The sequence below is a fragment of the Ovis canadensis genome, chromosome 12, assembly GCF_042477335.2.
Source record: "Ovis canadensis isolate MfBH-ARS-UI-01 breed Bighorn chromosome 12, ARS-UI_OviCan_v2, whole genome shotgun sequence".
Taxonomy (NCBI): domain Eukaryota; kingdom Metazoa; phylum Chordata; class Mammalia; order Artiodactyla; family Bovidae; genus Ovis; species Ovis canadensis.
This window is the reverse complement of record NC_091256.1, coordinates 34,069,201-34,095,843: the sequence shown is the minus strand read 5'-3', so window position 1 is coordinate 34,095,843 and position 26,643 is coordinate 34,069,201. Positions and strand designations below refer to the sequence as shown.

General features: G+C 39.8%; 1 protein-coding gene across 4 annotated transcripts; it reads left to right on the top strand.

The window, feature by feature from the left end:
- Positions 1 to 24,943, top strand: BPNT1 (3'(2'), 5'-bisphosphate nucleotidase 1). Of its 4 annotated transcripts, XM_069544626.1 has the most exons (11): positions 285 to 400; positions 2,858 to 2,985; positions 6,254 to 6,381; positions 10,006 to 10,110; positions 10,814 to 10,921; positions 12,318 to 12,366; positions 15,119 to 15,210; positions 16,218 to 16,262; positions 19,500 to 19,697; positions 22,411 to 22,516; positions 24,305 to 24,943. In XM_069544626.1, exons 3-11 carry the CDS (start codon positions 6,262 to 6,264, stop codon positions 24,451 to 24,453), a joined length of 972 nt encoding a protein of 323 aa, XP_069400727.1. In that variant the 5' UTR covers positions 285 to 400; positions 2,858 to 2,985; positions 6,254 to 6,261; the 3' UTR covers positions 24,454 to 24,943. The 4 variants fall into 4 exon arrangements, with proteins under 4 accessions (XP_069400726.1, XP_069400728.1, XP_069400729.1 ...); XM_069544625.1 differs by lacking the exon at positions 2,858 to 2,985 and having other exon boundaries at positions 1 to 400; XM_069544628.1 differs by lacking the exon at positions 16,218 to 16,262 and having other exon boundaries at positions 227 to 400.
- Positions 24,944 to 26,643: the final 1,700 nt, after the last annotated feature.

Here is a 26,643-nt window from a genome sequence, read left to right as displayed (position 1 = left end):
ACCGCCGCAGGGCGGTATCAATAATCCGACGAATATGTTAAGGATGAACTGTGCACACAAAGTGGATTGGAGGACACCTGAAGCCAGAATGATTCCTGAATAGTTAATACACCTTTCGTTTTGACTTCAGGAGACTGGCACCTACGTAGAGCTTGAAGAAAACCCGGAAAGTGGAGTGCAGAGTCCGAGCAAGTGGGGAGTCAGAGCCGGCGACAGGCAAGCAGCTGTTCTGAGCCTGCGCGGAATTAGCCGCATGCTCAGTAGCCGGGGTAGGGTTGCTCCGCATCTGCTGTTGACCTAGCCCAGGAGGGTGAACGCTGCTCGGGACCTGGTGCCTGGTATCGCTCTTCTGGTTACCCCTGAAGGGTGTTTCGTCTGACTTGGTCCCAGTCTTGTCACCGTAAGTAATTTTCTCCCCTTTGGGTCAGCGCAAGGGCCTTAGGCAGATCTGAGTAGTTTACTCGTCCCATTAACTCCATCCCTCTGCACAGATACGAAGAGTTTCAAGGGGGTTATGTAAAAAATAGTAATAATACTAGTAAAAATTACGTCAGTCAGGGTGCCTCTCCAGATACTTCAACTTTGGACCGAGATTCTTGAGGGTCAGTATTTTGATTGTTTATCCATGCTATTATTTTCATGCCCCTGCGTCTTTTTATGGCTCTATATTGTTGAAATAACAAGGCAAACCTGGATGGAGTTTAATACACTCAAATGTAGAGACTGCCTTACGCCTAAAATTAAATTTCGTAAAATTAGCAGACGTTTTTCCTACTGTCTTTTCTGGTTAGTTCACTTGCTTGATATGTTTGGATCTCCTGAAAATGTAGTTGTTAGTTTAAGAGGTGTGTATATTTTACTGCTCATAAGATTTTCAAAAAAGAGGTTTGGCCACTTTATATCCTTGGTAATAATGATCAGGAGGATTTTCCCTCACTCTAGAGCCAACATTGGCCGAATTTTCTTACCTATGCCTGTCTTACAAATGAACAATCATTTCTCATTGGTTTAGATTGCCTTTCTTTCATAATTAGTGAAGTTGAGGGTTCCCTGGTGGCTCAGATGGTAAAGAATCTGCCTGCAGTGCAAGAGACTTGGGTTTGACCCCTGAGTGGGGAAGATCCCCTGGAGAAAGAAATGGCAACCCACTCCAGTATTCTTGCCTGGAAATCCTGTGGATAGAGGAGACTGGGGGGATTACAGCCCATGGGGTCACAAAGAGTTGAACATGACTGAGTGACTAACACTTGAACATGTCATGATTTAATGGCTTTTACTTTTATTTTTCTAAGACTTGCCTATTGTTGGTGTCATTTACCCAGTTTTATTGGATTATTCATCTTTTGCATATTGACATATGTAAGTCCTTTAACAAAAATTAGCTCATTTGTCTAGTACGTAATACAAAATTTTTTCTCTGTCACTCATCCATTTGCTTACGGTATTTTGATTATATAAATGTTTTAATTTTTATGCAGTCAGATATATCAATTTATTATATAATGGATTCTTGGTTTTAGTCATGTTTAAAAGTCATTTTCCAAATTTATAAAACATTTCAGTCATGTTTTATTCCTATGCTTTTATGTTTTCATTGTTCAGTCTTAAAATCATGCTTTGGTCTGGAATTTACATTGCTATAAAGAGTGCAAAAAGATTCCAACATTTTTTTTTAGAAAATTAGCAATTAACAGTGTTTTGCACAATTAACTTTCCTCCATGATTTAAGTTACAACCTTTAGTGGATTTGGATATAACTCTGGAATTTGATGTCATTAATTTGTCTCAAATTCTGTCCAGGACTACACTTTTAATTACTATAATTTTATATCATATCCTATTTTGATAACTGGTGAGGAGAGTATCTCTGCCCATTGTTTTTTTTTTTTGCTTTGCCTTTTTTTTTTTTTTTTTTTTAGAATTTGCTCTGTTACAGTCAGGTTCCAAAAGAGAAATAATCTTAGTATTTTGATAGGGAATTCATCATGTATTTTAAGTTCCTAATCTCCATATGTTCACCACATTATATTGAGTTCAAGAAGCCACTCCCAGGCTCTGGGAAGAAATGGATCATTTGATTTCTATTATTTCTGTCCTTCTGAACGAACTCTGTTAGCAATTATAAAGATTTCTTAAGTGATAGGATGTTAGGTTGACTGCCTTAAATGTCATACAGTTTTTTTTTCCTGCTCTAAGCCCAGAATGTTGTGAAAAAGACCCTGAACTGTGTGTGATTCAAGGTCATACTGGTTATCACTTTATATCCTCAGTCAAAATAACGTCGCAGAAGCTATAGGGATTTTTTGCCCTTAACGCTGTCCTAATGTCCCTGAACTGAATGTCCCTGCAGGATAGTCAGTAATGAGAACAATCATCGTAATAATGGTTAGCCAGCATTACTTAGTGTTTACTTTGTGCCAGGACTGATTTAACATTTATAAGGACTCTATGTTACAATATTATTGTTAGCTCCATATTACCGCTTGAGGCACAGAGAATTTTAAGTGGCTTTCCCAAGGTCACAAAGCTAATGTGTGCCAGAGCGGGGAATTGAACACAGGAGGTAGTCTCCAGTGCCTGTGTCTTTAACCCCTGTTGTGTGGTTCAGTCCCTCAGTCATGTCTGACTCTTTGTGACCCCATGGACCGCAGCATGCCAGGCTTCCCTGTCCATCACCAACTCCTGGAGCTTGTTCAGACTCACGTCTGTTGCGTCCGTGATGCCATCCAGCCATCTCATCCTCTGTCGGCCCCTTCTCCTCCTGCTCTCAATCTTTCCCAGTATCAGAGTCTCTAATCCCTGTACTGTTTTTGAGTGAGCTTTCAGAGAGACATGCTCACAAAAGATAGTGTTTTAGGACCCAGAAGGTGTAAAATTGACAGAGAAGGAGGTACAGCGGATGTAATCTGAACTGCTGTAAGGAAGTGACAAACTTGCCGAAGGAGCTTTTTGGCCTTGCTTTGCCTTCACCTTTGCCATCAACAGGTAATTCTCATTTTGGGTGTGGGAGGGGACTTATCCTGTCTATAATAGGAAGGTCTTTTACAGGTTTTGCAATAATATGACTAGCTATATTTTCTTTACACAAAGAGCCAAAACTCTGTTCATTTATTTTAAAAATACTTAAGAAAATTACTAGGGCTTGGGGATAGCCTAATATCTTATCAGTAGTTCAGTATGGATCAAAAGAAGTACTTCAGAGGAAATAATAGAAATATTCTCTCCTTTGCTAACTAAAAGTGATTTGCAAGATCTCTTTATAAATCATTGTGCTTTACATCAAACCTGATTTTTTGCATTCTTATAAAACTGGTGTTTGTTTTAAAGGGTGATTCATAAGTATGGTACACATTCACTTTCTGAAGAATGTAGTAAGAAGACAAAGCCTAAAGCTGTTCTTTAGAAAGAAAATACTGTGGTCTTGGCAAGCAGAAAAGGAAGTGGCTTTAGTCATATATAAAGCTTGCCAAGGCTGGGACGGTTACTGAACTGGTTCAAAGGTAAATGATATCTGTGAAAAGTTAGAACATTATGCAGTGTGAGAAAATGATCTGCCTTTCACAGATGGCATTGTATAAAACATGGGGACTGAAAGAGCTCACGAGCACGTTAAAATATCCTCAGTGGTTAAGACACCTGGGGAGTAGAGATCAGCTACCTGAAGACTACTTTTTCCAGCACAGAAAAAAATCAGTTCCATGGCTGATCATGGATATAAGGGAGTAGAGATAGGTCAACAAAGTGTTTGCTAAGTCCTTCTCCTGTGTTCTGAGTTATTGCTGAAGTATTAATAGTAATCATTGTAAAGAGTTTTCCACATTAGTGCTCAGTATGCCAAGAAAACGAATCTAACCTGATTATAATGTAATAAGATAAACAGGATTCAGATACAAAGAACCCATTTTGTTTTTATCTTAGTTGCAGACAATTTCTACGTGTTCACATACATAGAAACCCATTTTATTTTTATCTTAGTTCAATACTGGTCCCAGTATGATATTCATTACATCAGTTTCAGTTGTCTTCCTTCTGAGGGGTTTCACATGTTTATTTCACATGTTTATTGTCTCAATTATGTTCATAACCCCCGTGAACAGAATGTGAATGATAGAAAAAAAGGTGTCAAGAGGTTAAAAAGTGCATCAGATTAAATATGCAGTCAGAAATTGGTGGGAAAATGATGGCTATTGCTGAATTAAGGTTAATAATGTCTTTTCTTTCTGTGTTGTGTTCCCTTATGGCATTGAAATCATGGTGACTTGATTTGGTCAGAAGTGAGAGAGTTTTTGTCCCAGATTGGTTCCCCCTAGGCCCAAAATACAAGACAAAGTACAGGGACTGAGCACAAGAGGGTCATAAGGGAGTGTTCTCAGGATTCCTCATGGGAAGTGTGAAGGAACTAGGAATGAGCCAGCGGGCAGTGGGGGTGGGAAGCTGGGCCGTGGTGCAGCCCCAGCTAAGGCTCAGCTCACCCAGTGGGCATTTGGAAGCTAGGATGGCCCATTGGAATTGGGGCAGCAGCCCAGTGGAAGTGAGCAGTGGCCTTTTTGTCTGCCTGTTGACCTGTTTTGGGTGAAATGACCCTTCTCAGATAAATTCCCAAAGAAAAGTGGCAGCCAAAGGCCATCTGTGGATGGCCCTTTCAGCAAATGGGGAAGTAAGCGATTCAGCCTCAGAGGGGACATGAGTAGTGTATTTCAGCATCAGCATCAAAATCACCAATAAGAATATACAGAAGAATGTATATGTATAACTGAATCACTTTGCTCTACAGCAGAAATTGATACAACTTTGTCAGTCAACTATGCTTTAATTTTTAAAAGTCAGTGAGGTTGCAAGATTTGAATCTGTATTTTCAAAGAGGAATGTGTTTGATCCTGGTGGTGGTGGTTTAGTCGCTAAGTTGTGTCCGACTCTTGTCACCCCATGGACCATAGCCCACCAGGCTCCTCTGTCCATGGGATTCTCCAGGCAAAAATACTGGAATGAGTTGCCATTTCCTTCTCCAGAGGATCTTCCCGACCCAGGGATCGAACCCTGATCTCCTGCATTGCAGGCAGGCAGACTCTTTACCAACTGAGCTACAAGGGAAGTCCCATACTTGATCCTAAAGACTGTTTTTCGATATTTTTTGTTGGGCCAGGGGCTACATGACACTCCTCACTTTCCCGAATGATTGGTCTTCACTCCTGTGACCATGCTATCTGTTCTATTTGTCTGCTGCTGAAGTGTTAGTTGCTCAGTCGTGTCTGACTCTTTTCGATCCCATGGACTGTAGCCCCTGAAGTTCCTCTGTCCATGGAATTTTCCAGGCACGGATACTGGAGTGGATTGCCATTCCCTTCTCCAGGGGATTTTCCCTACCCAGGGATTGAACCTGAGTCTCCTGCACTGCAGGCAGATTCTTTACCATTCTAGTCACCAGGGAAGCCCCTGGTTAAATAACTAGCGGATGAAATTTTATTTAATGTCTAAAGGAATATTCATTGGGTTTCAGAAACTAAATGTAATTACATGCAACCCCTCCCCTTTTAAACTATTAATACGTCCCACATAAGGGCTTCCCAGGTGATACAGTGGTAAAGAATCCACCTGTCATTGCAGGAGATGCAGGAGGCTTGAGTTCTGTTCCTGGGTTGAGAAGATTCCTGGTAGGAAATGGCAACCCACCCCAGTATTCTTGCATGGAAAATTTCATGAACAGAGAAGCCTGACGGGCAACAGTCCAGGGGGTCGCAGAGATGGATACGACTAAACACACACACACACATACACACATACTTCCCACGTATACACACATCACTTATGCTATTCATCCCTCTCTTGGCATTACCTGTTTTATAGACATTAGGTTATAGCATCTCACCCGCAGCCCAACAAAATATTAGCTCTCATTAGGGCACATAGTATATTTTTAGCCCCTGAACCACCTTTTAATGCACAGGATTTGCACATTACACACATCATACATCAAACATTTCACATGCTCATAGGCCTAAACCAGTTACCTCTATGCCTCAAAGTGTCCCACCTGCTGAGAAAAAGAATACTGCTGAATTTATTGGGAGAGCTGATGCTGAAATGGAGCCTTTTCCCAAGTCTCTTTCAGTAGATGTTTATTAGAGAATCCACACAGTTAATTGAAGCAGTCCCAAGGAAGAGCTCAATATCTATGTGTTGAACTGAATTCAGGTAAATGAAACCAGCAGCTGGTTTTGAAAGTAACAGAATATTTCTCTTGATTTCCCTTTAGGGCCCATCATGGCATCCAGTCCCACTGTGTTGATGCGGTTGGTGGCTTCGGCATATTCTATTGCTCAAAAGGCAGGAACGATAGTCAGGCGTGTTATCGCTGAAGGAGACCTGGGTATCATTGAGAAGGTACTGAAAGTCTAATCTCATTTCATACTACCTCCATTATTGTTCCTTGAGGTTTAGGTAAAAGGATGTACTAATCTAGACACACTCAATAGTTGAAATAGTCAGTGGCTTCCTTGTGGAGACTGCAAGACCCTTAGTTCAAATGGGTTCCACTTCTGCTCTGAAAAGGACTCCAGACTTCCTACATCCAAAGCTTTCATTTGTATGACCGGATCTTCTGACCACTGTCCAGCTCCAGAGCACTGGGACCAAGCTTCATATCCTGAAATAATCTACTTCAGATAGAGTCGTGCTGTCCTTAGTGAACTTGACATATTTGGTCAAGTCTGGTATTTAAATAAATATCCCTTATATTCAAAGCTTTTGATGTTTTCTTTTTTTTCTTCATGGAGAAGACACCTAAAGCAAAGTTTTTCTTTCCAGTATGATAACTAAAAACTTGAGTAAATTATCGGAAAGATAGTTTAGAATGGTAGTTGATTCTTAAAAGAAGTCTCACCCTGTATGTGTTCTAGTTTAAAACATAATTTCTTCCACAGGATTTGTTATTTCACATTACAAATTTGACTTCTCATCATAATCTTTAAGAAAGATTGTATTGTAGTTTTACAAAAGTGGGAAAATTTTAGGATATTATAAACATTTTAATGGTTTGAAATAGAGATGTAGTTAAAACACTACTTTATGATAAGTCAAGCATCTACTTAAGGCTACTTATATAAAAAAATAAGGACCTTATATACAAGTGAAAAAAAAAAACAACTTAGAAATAAGTTCCTGTGAACTAATTATAAGATTTTTAGCATAACTTCTTTTAAAAATTAAGACTAAAAATCACAAGAACAAGTAAAATAAATCTCATTTCTTTTTTTGATAGATTCATGGCCTTAATAGTATAGGAAAGAGATATATAGGGTATTTTGATCTTGAAGTCAAAATTGATTTTGAACCAACCTTTTAAAAAAATATTATAGTACCTCATTTTCCATTTTCAGAAAGTACTCATTTTATATAATATATAAATGACATCTTCCATCCCTTATCCTGAACCTTGGTTGATGTACTCATAAACTCTGAACATTGTCAGTGTTACCCCCCAAGTTTTTTTCGTTATTCAGTTTCACCCTGGAAAAGGGTCATTGGTGACAGATCAGAGGATTCTGCTCTCTTTAGCCATTAACTTAAATACAGTATAAAAACTTTATTGAATGCATATTTCCCAAAGTGTTGTTGAAGAGGAGGCTGAAAAAAAGGATGCTGATCAAATTTGTCAATAAAAATGAAGCTGGGAGGGCTAGTTAATGTATTGAATCACAGAATAAGTATTCGAAATAGTTGCCAACTCTGAGAAAGATGGGCCAAATTCAACAATATATTACAATAGGAATAATTATAGAATCCCATATTCTGTGTTCAAGTACTTAGGAGTGAGTCTGATTCAAATTTGTTTGAAAAAGAGGTTTTAGTTGATCACATACATGCTCAGTGACAGATTAACAGTGTAAAACAGCTACTTTAGAAGGCTACTGATCTTGCTATCTTTTCTTTCTTATCATTTTCTCTATTATGAAACATAGGAAGTGGAAAAAATTATTAAAAAGTACAAAATCATCTATCAGGCCACCACTGCCAATATTTTGTATCATATCTTTGCGTATTTTCCCCTTAGCATCACTTTGTTTAAATTGATTTTCTGTTGTGATTATATTAGATGGGCCACTTTGTAGTGTATAGCTAAAGAGTAATAGAAATACAGTGTTCAAGTTAGAAAAAGAGATAATAGGGACTTCCTTGGTGACACAGCAGCCAGGACTCTGCACTTCCAATGCAGGGGACACAGGTTTGATCCTTGGTTGAGGAACTAGATCCCATATGCTGCAGCTGAAGGTTAGCTTGCCATAGCTAAAAGGATTTACATGCTGCAACAAAGATCAAAGATCCTGCCTGCTACAGCTAAGGGTTAGCTTGCCATAGCTAAAAGGATTTACATGCTGCAACAAAGATCAACGATCCTGCATGCTGCGGCTAAGACCTGGCACAGCTGAATAAATAAATACATATTTTTTTAAAAAAGAAAGGAAAGAAAAACAATAATAACTTCACTGTCCTCTCTACTGGTCAGATACTCTTGGTACTTTATATCCACTTGTTTACACCTCATTTTAAAAGAGACAGGACAAAATCAGATTTGTCACACAAAATATCCAGAATGGTGAGGTCTGGCACTGTGTCAGTAGAAAGAGCAGAAAATGTCTTTCCTAGTGAGTATTTGGGATAGCTTTCCTCATAGAGTTGAATGACTGTCATTGCTTCTTTCCCTCTGAAGCAGTGGTCCTTAAACTTGACTGCTACGTGAGTAATCTTCAATTTCAACAAACCTTTATAGTAGTTTCATTCCACAGTTATTTTCAGAGCACCTACTATGTGCCAGGCACAGTACTTTAGGAAATAGAACAAAGTTCTCTGCCTTTGCAGCACTGCATTCTAGCACAATTGTTCTTTGCATTGAGATAAGCAGCAAACTTCAGTGTTGCAGAAAAAAATTTGATTTTCACAATCATTCCTTATCTCATTACAAAGTATTACCAAAGTTCTTCCTGTTGAAGATAATCTGTTCAGTTCAGTTTAGTCGCTCAGTCGTGTCCAACTCTTTGTGACCCCATGAATCGCAGCACGCCAGGCCTCCCTGTCCATCACCAACTCCCGGAGTTCACTCGGACTCACGTCCATCGAGTCCGTGATGCCATCCAGCCATCTCATCCTCTGTCGTCCCCTTCTCCTCCTGCCCCCAATCCCTCCCAGCGTCAGGGTCTTTTCCAATGAGTCAACTCTTCGCATGAGGTGGCCAAAGTACTGGAGTTTCAGCTTTAGCATCATTCCTTCCAAAGAAATCCCAGGGCTGATCTCCTTCAGAATGGACTGGTCGGATCTCCTTGCAGTCCAAGGGACTCTCAAGAGTCTTCTCCAACACCACAGTTCAAAAGCATCAGTTCTTCGGCGCTCAGCTTTCTTCGCAGTCCAACTCTCAATCTGTAAATCCACCTAAACAGGCATGTATAAATTGCGACATATCCTAACTGGTTGAAAACAAGATGACAAAGCGGTCACTGTGTTTCACAAGTGTGATTTTACGACACGTGGATTGAGTTGAATGCCATAGGTGAGCTAGGTAGTAAATATTACTGCTGTTCACTTTCATATTTTTTATAGTTTTAAAATAAGAATTTTGAAATAAATAATCATTCTGAGGACCTCTTGAATTATTAGAATTAGGATTAGTGAGTGAAATTTATAGAAGAATCCATATCAGAATACTGTTAACTGCCTTGAAAAATGTATAAATTTCCTGTCAACCTGCTTGAGCCAAAGATGAATGTAGAGATCTGATAAAAGAAATTTGTGAGCTGGGGCAGAAAATGTTCTAAATAATTTAAAAGTTCGTTTCCAAACTTTAGCCACTAGAGGTCCCATGAGGAAAACCAAGCCAAGAAACTAGCTGACTCATATGATGTTAAGCTCCATCAGTCTTAAAACAGACTGTAATTTAAATGGATATAGATAGTCACATGAGACATCAAAGAACAACTTTATTAGTTCTGCTAAAATGTACTTTCTTTGTTGCAGACCTGTGCAACAGACCTGCAGACCAAGGCTGACCGATTAGTTCAAGTGAGCATATGTTCTTCACTGGCACGGAAGTTCCCCAAACTAACAATTATAGGGGAAGAGGTGAGACTTGTCAGGGGTACCATGGTTTTTTTTTTTAATCCCTGTTCACCATATGGATTTGTAATTGTCACTTTTTATACACTACTTTTATGATTGCAAGCATTATATGTTTGTGTTTTAACATAAACATAACTGTGATGTTCCTTGGACTTTCAGGAAAATGTCTGCTTTTAATATTTTGGTCTATTTCTAGACCAGATGTCTCAGTTCTTGACCATAGACAATGTGGTTATGCTTGTGACATTCAGCATACAAAGTATAAGATGAGCAGAATTATCCAACTTTGAAATAAAATGAGTTTTGTTCCTGTTTTTTTGGTGTTTTTTTTTTTTTCAATTAACACTTACTTGCCTATTTATTCAAAGACTAACACTGTGAAGGTGAAGGAACTGACATCTCATATATTTGAGAGTAAGACATAGCTGATATCAGAGCCACTTGTGTAGATAAGTGTATAATACTTGAACATTCTTTTGTTTTTAATCCTTGTTCAGGATAATGAAGTTAGGACCCTCTGTAATCAACTTTGATGAGCCATATGTGATTTGTTTCTGCAGTTTTTATCCATTAGCTTTAAAAGCTCCAAATAGAAATGGTAAACAGAACTAGCGAAACCTATGATGCTGTGTTACTTGTTACTGAGACAGAGGGTATTCTGTAAACAGGAAATAGCTTCAGTCATCACCAGTATTCCCTGCTTTAGGATCTGCCCCCTGAAGACGTGGATCAAGAGCTGATTGAAGATGGTCAGTGGGAGGAGATACTGAAGCAGCCGTGCCCATCACAGTACAGTGCTATCAAGGAGGAAGATGTATGACCCATACTATTACTTACCTCTCTATTAATCTTCTGTTTTTGTTGTAGTAAAGGAAATAAAATCTGCCATCATAATAAAAAGTCGGTAGTTATTAAAAACAGGGCAACCAGGAACCTGAAATCTTTTAGAGCCAACATAGAAATGTCTGGCGACCATATGGGATATCTCACCTATTAATTTTAAGTTCATTTTCTTATTCTATTGATTTCCTCTTCACTCTAAAACTGTTACTAAAAATACATTTGGGGGAATTCCCTGGTGATCCAGTGGATAGGGGCTCTGTGCTTTCATTGCTGGGGCCCAGGTTCAGTCCCTAGTCAGGGAACTAAGATACCACAAGCTGCATGGTATGGCCAATAATAATAATGATGATAATGATAATACTTTTAGGGAGAAAATCTAATATGTTATTTAGTAGATTTGATAGTAAAACTTTTCATGGGTAATTGGAAAGTGATAAAATGGATCACTGCCTTATATTTTTGGAAGGCCGTAAAAATTACCCCTCTTGCTTTTTATAGTTACTTAAATCTGTGACTTCAGATAGCTATCATACTTCTTTAATGTTGGCGTTTTAGTTTATGTAACACACATTCGCTGAGCACATACTATGAATAAGGTGCTTTGTTCTGTAATATGGAGTATAGAAAGAAAAGACATGATGTCTTCCATCAGAAATATGCCCTTATAAATTCACATCAAGTGTTGTAATTCTAGTGGTTCATGACTGTGTATCCTGAATCATTAGAAGTCCTAAGAAGAGACGATTTTTTATCTATTCTATTTCAGTCTTATAAATGATTCATTTTTCTTGGCCATATATACACTGTGTCCTTAAGAGAGTCAAACTGTCATTATTTTTTCTAAATCAGCATTTATATATTAAAATGAGTAGTATCCGCACAACACATTTTTGGTGCCACTTTAAAGGTTTCCTTGCATCACAATCTGGAGCTCAGGATGTTCATGGCAATGTGTTGTAGTTGTTTAGGTGACAGTAAATTTTTACCAGTTCAGCATTTATATATTGTAAAAAGTTTTGTTGAAGTACAGTTGATTTATAGTGTTGTGTATCTTTGATTACAAAATACTTTTTTACTATTTTTCTTTCATTATTACAAAACTGATGACATTGGCTTAAGTCTCCCGTAATTTCGGAAATGAAAAAGATAGTTTTTAGTTTATCTATTTAAATCCTTTTTTTTTTTTTTTTAATTTCTGGGGGTTTTTTTTGACTGTCCTGTGAGGCTAGCAGGATCTTAGTTCCCCAATCAGCAATCAAACCTAGACCCATGGCATTGGAAGTGAGGAGTCTTAACCACTGGACAATCAGGCTATTTCCACTTTTTAAAATTTTATATGCTTAATTTGGACACGTCCTCTTTTTCAGCTTGTGGTCTGGGTTGATCCTCTGGATGGTACCAAGGAATATACCGAAGGTTAGTATCTCTTTTGTATTTGTCGTTTATATCTGTATTTGGCAGCAATAGGACTAGTATATGACGTCCAGTTCAAATACCAATCCCCCCAGTACTCCACCAGTCCCACCCAGAGGTCCCATACACAAGGATAACTGACATTAAGCCAGTATAACCAAAGAGACTGTACTGAACCCCCAACTTTATTAGGTAGAAAAACAAGAGCATTGCTGCACTGCCTTGCTCTGCCAGCATCCCGTGGTGCCTGTGCCTCACTCCCGTCCTCTGAGAACTGCTGTCTCACTTCACAGCATCACCTCTAAAGATGGGTTTTGAAACATAGTGCAATATTTCTCCCTCCTGAAGTGATCTAAGATGAGCAGACTTAGAAAGCAGCGAATTAAAGTTGGCAGCATTGAAGGGAAATGGACCAGGCTCGGAGCCAGAGTGGTAGATTTTAGGAGCACAGCATAAGCTTAGACTCTTATTTTTGAAAGGAAGATTAGCGTAGGTTTTCTTGTATTGGTTCTCAGCTTCATGGCTTAAAAAAAGAAAATGTCTCATAATCCCTAGAAAAAACTTTCTCTGTCCTTGGACGAGACACATCTACAAGTGAATTCCATAGTGTGTATGTGTATTTGTCCAGAAAACGCCTCTATAATCCATTGAGAAATAGGAGAGCTCTAGACAGTTTCAGTGAGTATAAGAGCGGCTAAACAACTGGTTCACATCTCAGCCCCCACATCCAGAAAGGTTGATTAACTAGCTCTGCAGAGGAGCCTAAGAATCTGTATTGAAAAAACGGAGCCAGTTCATTCTAATGCCATCTTCCCTGGTGGCTCAGATGGTAAAGAATCTGGCTGCAATGCGGGAGACCTGGGTTTGATCCCTGAGTCAGGAAGATCCCCTGGAGAAGGGAATGGCAACCCACTCCAGTATTCTTGCCTGGAGAACCCCATGGACAGAAGAGCCTGGAGGGAAACAGTCCATGGGGTCACAGAGTTGGACACAACTGAGTGACTAGCACTTTGTTTCACTTTCATTCTGATGCTGCTTGTTAGTTCATCGTCCCCACTGTGAGACATCTTAATTTAGAGACTTGAAATACAAATCTAGATGGGAATCCTCAATCAAGAGTGATCTAGTAGGCAGAAGTGAGTCAGATGGTGATAGAGAGGGACACAGAGGAAGTGGAGTTATGGCTGATGTACTTAATTGGTTTACAGGTTATTACTAATGAGACCGTGTGTATCAATCAATTCAATTAAGTGGCCATAGTTCCTACTCCTATCCCTGGTCAGCACTCTCTTATAATTTGTGTATTTTGGCAGAAGTAGGTTTAATCAAGGATGCTGCTGCTGCTGTCGCTTCAGTCGTGTCCGACTCTGTGCGACCCCATTGACAGCAGCCCACCGGGTTCCACCGTCTCTGGGATTCTCCAGGCAAGAGTACTGGAGTGGGTTGCCATTGCCTTCTCTGTAATCAAGGATCAGTCACTTCAGTTCAGTTCAGTTGCTCAGTCATGTCCGACTCTTTGCTACCCAATGAATTGCCGCACGCCAGGTCTCCCTGTCCATCACCAGCTCCAGGAGATCACCCAAACTCATGTCCATTGAGTCGGTGATGCCATCCAGCCATCTCATCCTCCGCTGTCTCCTTCTCTTCCTGCCCTCAATCCCTCCCAGCATCAGAGTCCTTTCCAATGAGTCAGCTGTTCGCATGAGGTTGCCGAAGTATTGGAGTTTCAGGTTTAGCATCAATCCTTCCAAAGAAATCCCAGGGCTGATCTCCTTTAGAATGGACTGGTTGAATCTCCTTGCAGTCCAAGGGACTCTCATGTGTCTTCTCCAACACCACAGTTCAAAAGCATTAATTCTTTGGCGCTCAGCTTTCTTCACAGTCCAACTCTCACATCCATACATGACCACTGGAAAAACCATAGCCTTGACTAGACGGACCTTAGTCAGCAAAGTAATATCTCTGCTTTTGAATATGCTGTCTAGATTGGTCATAACTTTCCTTCCAAGGAGTAAGCGTCTTTTAATTTCATGGCTGCACTCACCATCTGCAGTGATTTTGGAGCCCCCCAAAATAAAGTCTGACACTGTTTCCACTGTTTCCCCATCTATTTGCCATGAAGTGATGGGACCAGATGCCATGATCTTAGTTTTCTGAATGTTGAGCTTTAAGCCAACTTTTTCACTCTCCACTTTCACTTTCATCAAGAGGCTTTTTAGTTCCTCTTCACTTTCTGCCATAAGGGTGGTGTCATCTGCATATCTGAGGTTATTGATATTTCTCCCGGCAATCTTAATTCCAGCTTGTGCTTCTTCCAGTCCAGAGTTTCTCATGATGTACTCTGCATAGAAGTTAAATAAGCAGGGTGACAATATACAGCCTTGACGTACTCCTTTTCCTATTTGGAACCAGTCTGTTGTTCCATGTCCAGTTCTAACTGTTGCTTCCTGACCTGCGTACAGATTTCTCAAGAGGCAGGTCAGGTGATCTGGTATTCCCATCTCTTTCAGAATTTTCCACAGTTTATTCTGATCCAGACAGTCAAAGGCTTTGGCATAGTCAATAAAGCAGAAATAGATGTTTTTCAGGAACTCCTTGCTTTTTCCATGACCCAGCAGATGTTGGCAGTTTGATCTCTGGTTGAATCACCGTAAAATCCTTACCTTTATTGCAAAAATAACTCGGGAGCCATTGATGTGCTGCTGCTGAGTCATGACGTGAGTTATGTAATTGATATGAATTTTCTTCTTTTTAGGTCTTCTTGACAATGTAACAGTTCTTATTGGAATTGCTTATGAAGGAAAAGCCATAGCAGGAGTTATTAACCAGCCATATTACAACTACCAGGTATTACTCTTAAATGATACCAAAATATTTTTTCAGATAAATAATTATGGTGTTCTAAGATTCTTAATGCTATCGAATCTAGTGGTTTCTAGCTTGGTTGCACCTGCAGTCAGGGGGAACTTTTCAAAGTAAGGATTCCCAGGTCACACCCCAGATGTACTGAGTCAGACCTCTGGGGGGTGATGATACCAGGAATGTGTATGTATTTATGGGACTATACACAGACACACTGTATGTGTTGTATATGTTTTTTTTTTTACATATGCCTTATGATTCAAATCATAAGCAAAATTTTGGGAATTACTGCTATGGTTCTTGATTAGCTTGGTCATTAAGGCACCTGATTTACAGGTGGTGCTTGAAGCACGTTGAAGAAATGAACCATTTCAACCAAGAAAAGAGGCTAGCTGTGTTGTTTTGCAGGTAATTGCACATAATGCCTAAATTATGGTCAGCGTTAAATAGATGTGCTCTTGCACTGTTTCCTCTTATTTTGTCTCTCTAATCTGCTTTGACTTTCTACTGTACTCTCAAGAAATTGTCTTCTGTAGAACAAGAGGCTAATGTACTTCCAAATCAGGAATATTACCATTAGATCACACAAAATGTTAAAGGAAATTGTTGAAATAAGAGATTTACGTTAGTAAATCTTCAGAGAAAAAAGATTTAGTAGATCTTTAGAGAAAAAAGTAACCAGAGTGGGGACTATTACTTCTGAATCTCTAAATTGAGTTAAGAGCAGGATTTCTACTTCTCAGATAACTTTGGGTTTTTCCTACCGTGTATATGATTATAACTTTTTTAGTTACAATCATGTGTTTCTTAAGAGTGTCATGTAAACTTTAAGGTAAGCTAATACTGTTACTTAAAAGAGAGGCATTTAATTCATAGATAATATTGCAATGCATGGCACCTTTTTTCGAAAAAAAGGTTTAAGTGCTTTGGAATTACTAAAAATTTCCATCATTTCTTTCTGAAGTTAGAATACTTGTATTCACTTTCCACAGAACGATGAAAATCAGAAGTTAAGGGAATCCAGGAATGACGCAAAGGTGAGAAAAATAGCTAGGCTTTTGGCTCCACTGGTAGGTAGAAAGAAGTAGGCAGTTTGTGATACCCCAGGCAGCCAGTGTCTATGCCATTTCCCAGCTCATTTTCCCCTGTTCTGCTTCTTTCCTTTGTTACTGTCCCTTTACCGCCTTTCCTTCTGTATACTCTCTTTCTCTTTGTCTCGTCCTTCTCTCTTGCTTATGCCTTAAAATTTGTTGCAACAAGGAGAAAAGTCACACAGCTTTGTTGGTAGTTTTCAAGGCTGAATGTTCAACTTAAAATCTTCATCATTTATCAAGAGCTTCCTGTGTACTGCCAGACTCAAGGATCTACATGCATTATCTCGTTCTGATACACACCATCATTCTTTAAGGACACCTTCATCCCCATTCAAAAGATGAAGACACTGAGACAAATAACTTGCCCTGGTTGGTCACTGGCAGATCTGGAATCTAAACCACAGTCCACACGCTATACCACTCTCTTAGTCACATAAAGGACTTCTCACAATTCAGACTGTATTATTGCTTCTAACAGATACTGAAGCTGGGAAGTACTCAAATTGAAAGAGCATGGCAGAACCTACTGTACAGCACAGGGTACTCTACTCGGTGCTCTGTGATGACCTAAATGGGAAGGAAATCCAAAAGAGAGGGCATATATGTGTATGTAGAGCTGATTCACTTTGCTGTATAGCAGAAACTAACACAAGATTGTAAAGCAGCTATCCTCTGATAAAAACTTTTAAAAGAAGAATTCTGAACAGGATTAAATTAAAAAAAAAAAAAAGAGCATGGCATAGTGCAAAGAAACCCAGTCTGTCTGAACATCAGAGCTAGCTCCTTAACCATTATGAATCTTACTTATCTCATCAGTAAGATGAAAGTGTTAGCCTTTATTACACCCAGACTCTGGGTACTCTGAATGAGAGAGACAGTGAGAGAGGCTGAGAGATCAGGAGCTCAGAGGGAGGCTAGCCGGCTGCCTCGTGGGGTTTGCATTTACCTTGCCAGGACGCCAAGAGTCCATGGTCTCATCCTCTTTGCCTTCATGTTCATTTACACAGGGCATGTGAGCTTTCTATGGCCCAGAATACTCATGTCCCCTATTAAGTATGCTTTCTTTTGTTTTTCAGAATGATTGGAGAGCTGAATTAATAAGTAGGGGTTTTTAAAAAATGTTTTTATTTACTAATTTTTTTAATATTTTTAATTTTTTGGCCACACAACACGTGGGATCTTAGTTCCCCAACCAGGGATCTAACCCACACCCCCTGCATTGGAAGCATGGATCTTGACCAGTGGACCGCCGGGGAGGTCCCCATGAATAGGTTTCTTAAGAGTATGAAGTTGGTCTTGGCAATTGAGCTGAAGTGTAATGAGCACCAGAGCCCATCAGTACGCTGAAAAGTCCAGCCTCTCCTACGGTGTAGACACGAGAGCAAACAGGAGAAGCAGGCGAGCATGCACTGAGCCCCAGTGCCTGTTCTTTGGTTCCTCTGTTTCCCCATTTGCAGAGTGCTCTCAGCACTTTGGAGGCCAGCCTCCTCCTCGCCTGTAAAGAACCACCTTGCCAGTGACATGCCCCTCCCCCAGGCAGTCAGTCCCTTTCCAGGTGACTGATGATTGGATAGGTGTAAAGGCCTGGCATTTCATCCCAGTTTGCAATATGTTCTCCCCAGTTTGGTACAACCCTGAGGAGCCATTCGGGCTCCAGAGCTCCCCCTGGGGTCGGCTGAAGCTGTGGCTTCATAGCTCAGTTTCTCCCTCTGCCCACTCACACCACCTCCCCTCCTTTGCACAGTGTGGGTCCCAAGGGCACTCCTTCACAAACACCCTTCTTAACTCAGAGCCTGCTTCCCAGGGAATCCAACCCTGCAACACAACCATCTTTCACTGTAACAGCACCCAGAATACTGCTCTAGGGTAAACAAGATGATATGTGTGAAAACATTTTGGCAAGTGCACAGAGGTAGATAGTCTAGTTCAGTGATGACAGATACTGGCTTTGAACACAGACGAGCCTCAGTTTGATTATGATCTCCCTAGAGTCCTTGGAGAAGGAAACGGCAACCCACTCCAGTATCCTCGCCTGGAAAATTCCATGGACAGAGGAGCCTGGTAGGCTGCAGTCCATGGGGTCGCAAAGAGTCGGACATGACTGAGCAACTTCACTGTACTATATACTATAGAGTCCTTGGTCAGGTTACTGAAAGATTCCAAAATTCATGCTCCTCATCTGTAAAATAAGGATGATAATACCTATTACATGGGACTGTTCTGAGGATTAAATGAGATAATACATGTAAAGCTCTTAGTACTAAACATGCCTGGTACATGTTTAGTATTCAGTAAAAATACATGTCTGTATATCTACTCTATTGCTATAGTGATATTTCGATGACTTTGTGTTAACCATTTTAGGCATCAGGTTTAGTTTCCTTGAAATACAGGTTATGTTTTTCTGTGCAAAGCCTATCGTTATAATAATGTGGTTGAAAATTCTTTGAGCTCTGCAAAGGAAAATACAGATTCTGGGATTGCATTGTCATTGTCATTTTACCACCATAATTGTCAGTGAGATTTTTTAACCCTGACCCCATTATCCATGGCCACTTTTCAGCATTAGCTTCTTGAGTCACTTTGTCTCTATAGCAGCCAAATATGTTATTACCATTTCCTGTTCCCGTAGTAATGTGATCCCTGTTGTTCCTTGGACAATCAAAAGTAATCAATACATGGTATTTCATTTCCTGGGAATTTATGTACCTTTTGCAAAACAGCTCTTTGCAAATACAATAATGAGGCCGTTGGATTATCCTAAGAGGACCAGGAATCAGTATGTGATATTGCCTTTCCTGAAGACTCCAGGCAATAACCAGAAGTTTCTTTCCATACTTTTGAAGTCCAATTATTATTATTATTATCATTTTGGCTGTGCTGCATGTCTTGCAAGATCTCAGTTCCACAACCAGGTATAGAAACTGGACCATTGCAATGAAACCCAGATCCTAGCCACTAAGCCACGAGGGAACTCCCAATTATTAACCAAAACAACAATGAGAATAATCAGTTGATCCTCTCAGGAAAATTTCTTTGTCGATGATACTGTTTTGTACTTTATAACATTACCATTTTTTTTTTAAATCATGCTGCTGATATAACTAAATGCTGTATTTATAATGAACCTTTTTCTCTACATGATGACAAGCTTTGCTGTTGTTTCATCTGTTTACACAGGCAGGACCAGATGCTGTGCTGGGGAGAACTATCTGGGGAGTTTTGGGTTTAGGTGCCTTCGGGTTTCAGCTGAAAGAAGTGCCCGCCGGCAAACACATCATCACAACTACCCGGTCTCATAACAGCCAGTTGGTTACAGACTGCATCACAGCTATGAACCCTGATGATGTGCTGAGAGTGGGGGGAGCAGGAAATAAGGTATGCAGATCTGTCCATCATCTCCTCTGAAATGCAACTGAATCACTGAAAGAAATAACTGAGCTTTTACAAAATGTGAAATCAGTTTGGGAGAAGAGAAGAAGGATCGTTATTTGCCATTAAAGACACATTTCAGTAACATTTGATTTTTTTTTTTTAACCTAAGAGAGTTCAGTGATAATATAAGTCATTTGCATAAAGCCCCCTGCCTGTTGCCAGTCCTTATTTTCTCAAGGACCCTCTTGGATTACTTTCTAGATCTTCTACAGACTCTGAGGATGGGCCTGCCTGCCCCTCCCTGGATGCCTCCCCGCTTCATTCATTTAGGCCCACATCCTGAGAACATGGTGAAATGAAACACAGTTTGATCTCCATCCCTGATCTCCTCTCATCTGATTGCCCCTTGGTTATCATCATGATGACATCCTTCAGGCGTCTCAAATTCAGCATCCCCAGCTGGAGCGCATCCTCTCTCTACCAGCGCCCAGATGTGTTCCACTCGCTACTTCCTGTCTGCTTAATGGCATCGCCATTTTCCTACCTCTTCTAGCCAGACACCTGAAAGTCATCCTCCTTCCTTCCTCACATCCTATCAATCTGATCCTACTTCCAGATCTTTTTAATTCTCCTCTAAAGTCTCGTCCATCTCAACTGCCAGTGCCCTAGTTGAAACCTATCAATTGTCCTGCATCCAGACTTTACAGCAGCTTCCAAAGTGGTTCCCCATTCAAGGCCATGTCTCACAGTGCCGCTAGAGCGATGAGAACACACAGCCTATCATGGCACTCCCCTGCACCACATCCCTGGGTGATTCCACCTCACAGCAGTTGAGAATGGGATGTAAATTCCTCTATATCCTGACAGCCAAATGCCCCTAAGCATGTGTTTTTCACACTTGTGTGTCAGGGGCAACAGATGATAAATATTTATTGAACTGAATGGAATTCATTTCTCCTCCCTTATCCTTTGGAAGTGGGCTTCCCTGGTGGCTCAGATGGTAAAGAATCTGCCTGCAGTGCGGGAGACCTGGCTTCAGTCCCTGGGTTGGAAAGATCCCCTGGAGGATGGCATGGCAACCCCCTCCAGTATTCTTGCCTGGAGAATCCCCAGGGACCGAGGAGCCTGGCAGACTACAGTCCACAGGGTCGCAAAGAGTTGGTCACGACATGAGCGACTTTGTAAGCAACTAAGCACACACACCCTTTGGAAGCAATAATCAGCTATTTCTAGATTTTTCAAAAGCATTTGCTTATAAGAGGGTGAAAATTGGAAGTAACAGTATTTTGAAAAAAAAATTTTTTAAACATCTCAAAGTAAAAATATATTCTTGAAAAAAAAAATATATATATATATTCTTGGTATTCCCTGAAATATGATTTCTCTTTACTCCTACTTTTGTAACTACAAAACCCATTACCTCTTTTATTCCCAAGGGGTACCACTCCCCATTGGAACAAAGTCCCCATCCTGCACAACCTCCCACCTCTTTTTCTTCTATGAAAAGACTTTGTTGGGCAGTTCTTAACCTTTTTGCGTCAAGGACTTCTTTGAAAATCTAACAAAAGTTACAGCTAGCCCCTCTTCTCTCAGAAAGTATTCCTGGCACAGTTCTTGGCACATAATAAAGACTTGACGCAGATTTCCTCAAAGAAAGAGAAAGCTCTTACTCAGAAGTCTACAGCAAGGTTTAATGGTTTGAAGGTGTTCTTGAATATAGTAATCCTAAAAAGAATAGCAGGTTACCTTGTGTTCACTGACATTCTTTCTCCTCATTCTCCTGGGCTGGTCTTTTCATCTCAGTATTTGCAGTCTGAATTTTATAGTACTAGTTATTTCACAGTGTAACCAAAAAATAAGCCAAGTGGCAAGTTTATGTCTAGAGTCACACAGTTTCTATTGGCAACCTTATTTTTATATGAATATTACAGGTATTAGTAACATGCAAAATTCACACTTTGGTAGCAGAAATAGTAACAAGTATGATTCTAAAACGTGGCTTCCCAGGAGGCTCAGTGGTAAATAATCCACCTGCACTTCAGGAGATGCAGGAAGTGCAGGTCTGATTCTTGGGTTGGGAAGATCCCCTGGAAAAAGAAATGGCAACCCACTCCAGTATTCTTGCCTGGAAAATTTCATGTTCAGAGGAGCCCAGTGGGCTGCAGTCCATGGAGTGAAAAAGAGTCAGACTTGACTGAGCATACACACACGCATGATTCCTAAACAAAGACTTATGAAACTGCTTGTTGGATTAGTCAGCATCACACATCTATTAGAACTTATCACAACCTATACACTACTGTGCTGGCTGATATTTCTGTCTTCTTTACATAGTAATGGTCAAATTTTTACAAGACTAAAAAACTTTACTTTTTCTACAACAAAATATATACAGTTTTCACAATAAAAAGAAAAACAACATAAAAAAGGGAAAACTTTATTTTCCTAACTTGGAATATGAAGAGGCTTCAGATAGCCTTCTTATAGCTTATTTGACTACTTCCCCCCCACTCAGATCACTGTATAATTACACATGTACTCTGTATGTTTCTTCATAATACGCGTGTCATTTATACCTGCTGAAGGCTTTAACCTAAGTTGAGCCTGATTGAGGAATCGAAATGCTTGAGAAAAAAAAAAAAAAACTAGCAGTTTCTCTTTATTGGTACCTCAGTCATTTCATAGTCAAGGGGTTATTACTCTCTTAACCTTACAGATAATTCAGCTGATTGAAGGCAAAGCCTCTGCTTATGTATTTGCAAGTCCTGGATGCAAGAAGTGGGACACCTGTGCTCCAGAAGTCATTTTACATGCTGTCGGAGGTTAGTCCATTTTATTTGGGGGAATTACAGATTTTATACAGTTTTCATATTATGCTGGGACATAATATTTCAGTAGTATTATTTTACCTAGACTCTTAAAATGTAAATAATAGAAGGAAAGTTAGAGATTATACGGTCTAACCCCTGCATTTTATAGGTAAGAAAATAGATTTCCAGTAAACTCATTCTTTAGTTAGTTTCTCCTTTGGACCTTGATCTGCATGTAGTTAACTTAATGAAATCCTTATTAATGTATGGCTTTAATGCTTTTAGGGGTTTTTTCTCTTGAAAAGCAGAATATTTATTGTGATTATCCTCACCTCAGTTTCTTCTACGCCAATATTGATAAATGTCTCAGGGCTAGTGCTGAAGATCATAGACTTGGAATTTTTTTTCTGACTCCAAAAATACTACAAATATATACATAGCAAGATGATTTTTCACATTCAGATAGACATCAGATCACATCTGTATTGTGGCAGGGGGTACCACAACGTGTGGCTCATGGGATGTTAGTTCCCCAGCCAGGAACTGAATCCGGCCACAGGCTTCCCTTGTGGCTCAGCTGGTAAAGAATCCACCTGCAATGAGGGAGATCTGGGTTCGATCCCTGGGTCAGGAAGATCTACTAGAGAAAGGAAAGGCTACTGACTCCAGGATTCTGGCCTGGAGAATTCCATGGACTGTATAGTCCATGGAGTCGCAAAGAGTTGGACACAAATGAGCAACTCTCACTTTCACAGCAGTGAAAGCACAGGGTCCTAACCACTGGATTGCCAGGGAACTCCTGTGATCTCATCGACTCTTAAACGCTCGATTTTCAGTCTCTCATTTCTCCTGGTACATTATTGCATCAGTGCCTTGTTAGCACATTACATGACAGGGAAGTTAAATGCATCACAATCCGTTCTCATTCTCATTAGGGCTTCTCTGGTGGTCCAGTGGCTCTGCACTGCCAATACAGGGAATGCAAGTTCAGTCCCTGGTTGGAAAACTCAGATCACACATCCTGCACCTGAGCCTGCCCATTGCAGTTACTGAGCCCATGCCTGACAACTGTAGAAGCCCGTGAGCTGCAGCAAAGACCCAGTGCAGCTAAAAATACACTTTAAAGGGGGAGAGGGGCTGGCGGGAGAAAATGCAGAAAACAAACAAAAATATTAAATGAAACTGTAATATGACAGTTATATTTTATGAACATACTTCAACTGTTACCAAATGAAGTGTTACTGATAAATGGTAAAATGAAGGAAATACTTTAGAAAGGAACTGTGGGTGATGGAATAGAATCAATAGGAAAATAATCACTCCAGAAAAAGAGAAGTTAATTGATACCAAGAAATAAATTGAAAAATTCCTGTTTTGTAAACCAGATTTCTGTAGGGTACAGAACCAGTTGTTACCTGAATTTCATTCTTGTCTTTCAGAGGAAAGTAAAAAGTTTCCCTACTCCCACTGGACATCCCTGATGGTCCTGTGGTTAAAATCCTGCGCTTCCAGTGCAGGGGTATGGGTTCAATCCCTGGTTGGGGAAATAAGATCCCACATGCTGCACAGTAAGGCAAAAAAACAAAAAAAAAAAAACTAAATTATTTTAATCAAGGAGGAGAAAATAATGACAGCCTTTAGTTAGTCTTAAACTGCAACAGAAATTAACACTTAACCTTTGCGGTCCCTCCTCATCTTCCTTATTTTATCCAACATTCATTGTATATTATTACATAGGGAAGCAAGAAACGCTTAGATGATCTGATCAGTCATTGACATTGTATTGATGTTTTTCCACAGGCAAGTTAACCGATATCCATGGAAATGCCCTTCAGTATAACAAGGAGGTGAAGCACATGAACTCGGCCGGAGTCCTGGCCACACTGAGGAATTATGACTATTATGCAAGTCAAGTTCCCCAGTCTGTTAAAAATGCACTTGTTCCTTGAAGGGAAATCTCGTCAACTCAGCCAGGAGAAGGACTTGGTTCTCAAAAATAATACATTTTAAAACTAATTGAATGGAATTTGAGCTCTACTTTTACTTCATTGTTGATCACCAGTTTACATTTGATTACTTAGGAGGAGGAAGTAGAATTTTTAAATGTCTTGATAAATCAATCACCCAGACCAATTTTGACATCTGGAAAATTTGCAAAGTCACTCTGTGTCACATTTCTTTTCTTCCTTTTATTTGGTGCAGTGAAAGAAAAGTTTATTTCCAATTTGCTGTCCTGATCCATTGTTGAATCAACATTCCTATTTTGTAAACCAGATTTCTCTAGGGCATAAAACCAGTTGTTAACCTGAATCTCATTGTCTTTCAGTGTAATGTAAAAAGTTTCCCTACTCCCATCCTGAATACATTAAAATGTCATTGTATATGTTGAAGAAACAGATTTTGGAGAAATGTTTCTTTATAATAAATTATTTACTTTTAGCTCTTTCTCTTATTCACCAGCTTTTTTTGTCTCAAGTTATTTGAAAATGATATATTTTCTACTGTGGGCATTACTTTAATCTTACAGCATCATAATGCAACCTAACTCTGGAAAGTTGGGTAATTGACCCTAATCCTTCCAAAGGGAGATTATAATACATGCTATCAAAATTATTTGAACATTCTGCCTACATTTTTATATTTTAAGTCTCTGTCCCATACTTTTAAATAATTTTTCTGTTATTGGACTAAGCAATTGGTTTAAATTAATCATCCCCTAACCCACTCCAGTGTTCTTGCCTGGAGAATCCCAGGGACAGGGAGCCTGGTGGGCTGCCGTCTATGGGGTCGCACAGAGTCAGACACAACTGAAGCGACTTAGCAGCAGCAGCAGCAGCAGCAACCCACTACATGTCAAAATTACCTGGGAAGCTTTTCAGAAAATATGAATTCACAGCCCAGTGATATTGATTCTTTGTTTCATCCTGCATAATACTTTAAAATGAGTGAAAATTTTACACTCTATATTTCCAAAATAAGATCATTAACACATTTGAACAGGGTATGTCCATATCATGATAATGATATTTGGCTTACCCTTATAGTTTTAACTGCATATTTCCAATATTTCTTACAGAAACTAAATTTTGATTCACTGTTTTTTCATTTTATATTTTACTGGAGTATAGTTGATTTACAACATTGTCTTAATTTCAGGTGTACCACAAACCCATTCAACTATACATATACACACACTGGGTTTCTCTGGTGTCTCAGACGGTAAAATATCTGCCTGCAATGCAGGAGACCTCGATCTGTGGGTTGGGAAGATCCCCTGGAGAAGGGAATGGCAACCCACACCAGTATTCTTGCCTAGAGAATTCCATGGACAGAGGAGCTCGGCAAGCTACAGTCCTTGGGGTCCCAGAGTCAGACAAGACTGAGAGACTAACACCCACACACACATATACATACATAGATTCTTTTCCCATATAGGTTATTACAGAGTATAGAGTAGAGTTCCCTGTGCTATAGAGTAGGTCCTTGTTGGTTATCTATCTTATATATAGTAGTGTGTGTATATTAATTATAAGATCCTAATTTGTAACATCTCTCCCATCCCATGTTTCCCCTTGGGTAATCATGTTCAGTTCAGTTCAGTCAAACTGAACTGAATGTCTATCGAGTTGGTGATGCTATCCAACCATCTCATCCTCTGTCGCCCCCTTCTCCTGGCTTCAATCTTTCCCAGCGTCAGGATCTTTTCCAGTGAGTCAGTTCTTTACATCAAGTGGCCAAAGTATTGGAGCTTAAGCTTCAGCATTAGTCTTGCCAATGAATATTCAGGACTGATGTCCTTTAGGATTGATTGGTTTGATCTCCTGGCAGTCCAAGTGACTTTCAAGAGTCTTCTCCAACACCACAGTTCAAACGCATCAATTCTTCAGCACTTAGCTTTCTTTACAGTCCAACTCACATCATACATGACTACTGGAAAAACCATAGCTTTCACTAGACAGACCTTTGTTGGCAAAGTCTCTGCTTCTTAATATGCTATCTAGGTTGGTCATAACTTTTCTTCCAAGAAGCAAGTGTCTTTTAATTTCATGGCTGCAGTCACCATCTGCAGTGATTTTGGAGACCAAGAAAATAAAGTCTCTTGCTGTTTCCCCATCTATTTGCCATGAAGTAATGGGACC

Bases quoted from the DNA above. Each gene is read 5' to 3' on its own strand.
- BPNT1 (XM_069544625.1), top strand. From the start codon at position 6,262: ATGGCATCCAGTCCCACTGTGTTGATGCGGTTGGTGGCTTCGGCATAT. The intron at 10,922-12,317 runs GTATGACCCATA...CCTCTTTTTCAG, and splicing joins GTGCTATCAAGGAGGAAGAT to CTTGTGGTCTGGGTTGATCC. The intron at 16,263-19,499 runs GTGAGAAAAATA...CTGTTTACACAG, and splicing joins AATCCAGGAATGACGCAAAG to GCAGGACCAGATGCTGTGCT.